The sequence below is a fragment of the Vollenhovia emeryi genome, unplaced genomic scaffold, assembly GCF_000949405.1.
Source record: "Vollenhovia emeryi isolate VEMERY1.0 unplaced genomic scaffold, V.emery_V1.0 DF944834.1, whole genome shotgun sequence".
NCBI lineage: Eukaryota > Metazoa > Arthropoda > Insecta > Hymenoptera > Formicidae > Vollenhovia > Vollenhovia emeryi.
The window spans coordinates 1-2,378 of NW_011961532.1; the positions used below are offsets into that span (position 1 = coordinate 1).

The 2,378-nt window shown below is 43.0% G+C and overlaps 2 protein-coding genes across 2 annotated transcripts; both read right to left on the reverse strand.

Annotated features, from left to right (window-relative positions):
• Positions 1–138: 138 nt before the first annotated feature.
• On the reverse strand, positions 139–1,560 carry LOC105562528. The gene has a single exon (XM_012013444.1). It carries the CDS (start codon positions 1,558–1,560, stop codon positions 139–141), a length of 1,422 nt encoding a protein of 473 aa, XP_011868834.1.
• A 12-nt stretch (positions 1,561–1,572) lies between these two features.
• On the reverse strand, positions 1,573–2,331 carry LOC105562536. The gene has a single exon (XM_012013455.1). The coding sequence runs from the start codon at positions 2,329–2,331 to the stop codon at positions 1,573–1,575; it is 759 nt and encodes a 252-aa protein (XP_011868845.1).
• Positions 2,332–2,378: the final 47 nt, after the last annotated feature.

The following is a 2,378-nucleotide window of genomic DNA, read 5'->3' on the forward strand; positions in this document are numbered from 1 at the left end:
CGCCGCCCGCCTTGACAAATATAATATATTTTCAAAGAAAAAGAAAACGACAAAAGGAAATTATTTTTAACTTTGTACCTTTGAACAGTCTAGGACTTACCTAAACACTAAACTTAGTATAAACTATAATATGCTTACTTAATCGGATATGGGAGCGATATTAACGATCGCTCTTTTATATATGCACTTTTCTGTTCGGACCGTGACCGCTCGGATTATTCCGTCTGAACCCGGATGTATTTCAGTGAGTCTTGCCAATACCCATCTAAAGGGCATAGACTCGCTTTCCTTTAACATAACTAGCTGCCCTACTTCGAATTTGGCACCACTGTCGGTTTTCCACTTTCTCCTTTGCTGGCACGTCGCGAGATATTCCTTTCGCCATCGGGAACACAGACATTGCTTGAGTTGTTCCGTGTACTGCCATCTTGAAAGTCGATTCATCGGTATTTCTTGTAGATTCCTTTCAGGGTAAGCTTGTAGACTATCTCCAATCAAAAAATGACCTGGAGTTAAGGCTCTTAAATCACTTGGATCTTCCGATAACGGTGTGAGGGGCCTTGAGTTTAAGACAGCCTCGACTTGTGCTAGGACCGTAGTCATTTCTCCAACTGTGAGGCAAACCTCCCCGAGAGTACGTTTTAGAAGCAATTTCATCGAACGCACCGCCGACTCCCAGAGACCATCGTAATGGGGCGACCTAGGGGGTATAAAGTGCCACTGCATTTGCTCATTTGCTGCAAACTCCTGAACAGCTCCCTTAAATTCTTCGTCTTCGATTGTTTGCTGCAGTACTCGGTCTGCTCCCACAAAATTTCTCCCGTTGTCCGAGTACATGTTCTGGATCTTGCCTCTCCGTGATATGAATCTTTTCAATGCTGCCAAGAATGATTCCGTAGTTAAGTCCTCCACCAATTCTATGTGTACTGCCTTTGTAGCCATACAGATGAATATGGCTACATAAGCCTTGTATTTTTTGCTGTTTCTACGAACTCGATCTCGCACGTAGAATGGTCCGCAGTAATCCACCCCAGAGTTGTGAAATGGTCTGGTGATGTTGACTCGAACGGACGGCAGTTCTCCCATCAATTGCCAGCTAGGCTTAGGATGAGCCTTGCGGCATTCTGCACAATTTCGTAAGACTTTCTTCACTCGACTCTTCGCGAATATTGGCCAGAATTCTTGTCTTATTGAACTTAAAGTGGTCTGAACACCCGCGTGAAAAAGCTTCTTGTGATGCTGCACAATTACTAATGTGGTGAAGTGATGTGATGCCGGAAGTAATATAGGATGTTTCATCTTCTCGCTCAACCCGGCGTGTTCCAGCCTTCCTCCTACTCGTAAAATCCCGCTAGCGTCTAAGTACGGATGAAGCGCTATTAATTTTGAATTTCGTTGTACCTTGTTGGTGTTTTTTAATGCCTTTATATCCTCTTTGAACTCCTCTCTTTGCACTAACCTCACTATCGCTAACTTCGCCCTTTCAGTTTCTAAGGCAGTTATTTTCCCTAACTTACGACTTTCTTTCTTACAACCTAAATTATGAATGTATCTTAACATATACGCCACTATTCACAGTAATTTATTTAATGACGAAAATCTTTTATAATCTATGACTACTTTATCTGTCACAGCCGCTGCTATTACCGCTTGTTTTCGTTTTTCAGGTACGTTTTCGATTGCTAATTCCTCCTCTTCCTTTGGCCATGACCTTTCCTCTTCTTTCAACCACTGAGGTCCTTCCCACCAGCTATTAGTTTGTATCAATTTTTCTGGGGTCGTACCCTTGGATATCAAATCTGCGGGGTTGTCCTTAGACCTCACATGTCGCCATTCGGAAGGTGAAGAATTATCCTGAATGTTACTAATCCTATTCGCGACGAACACCTGCCATTTTCTGGAGGGGGAGCTTATCCAGGCTAATACAATTGTTGAATCCGTCCAGTAAAATCTTTGTTGCACCTTTAAATTTAAACTGTTTATTACCTTATTCATTAAATCTGTTAGTAGTACGGCGCCACATAGTTCTAACCGCGGCAGCGATAACATTTTCATGGGTGCCACTCGTGACTTTGAACAAAGCAATGAAACAACTATCTCACCTTGCCTGCTTTGCTCACGTAGGTATATACAGGCACCGTAAGCCTTTTCGCTCGCGTCGCAAAATCCGTGTATTTGTATTCGAGAGTCCGCCTTCCCGGAAATTACTAACCTAGGTATCTTAACCTTATTGAGCAAACATAACTGCGACCTTATTTGATCCCATATTCTATGAATGTGCATGGGAACTGATTCATCCCACTCTATGCCTAAGCTCCATAGCTCTTGCATCAGTATTTTTGCTGACGTTACGACAGGTCCGACTAGACCTAGCGGGT

Excerpts from the sequence above, each read along its gene's own strand:
- LOC105562528 (XM_012013444.1), bottom strand. The coding sequence starts at position 1,560 with ATGTTAAGATACATTCATAATTTAGGTTGTAAGAAAGAAAGTCGTAAG.
- LOC105562536 (XM_012013455.1), bottom strand. The coding sequence starts at position 2,331 with ATGCAAGAGCTATGGAGCTTAGGCATAGAGTGGGATGAATCAGTTCCC.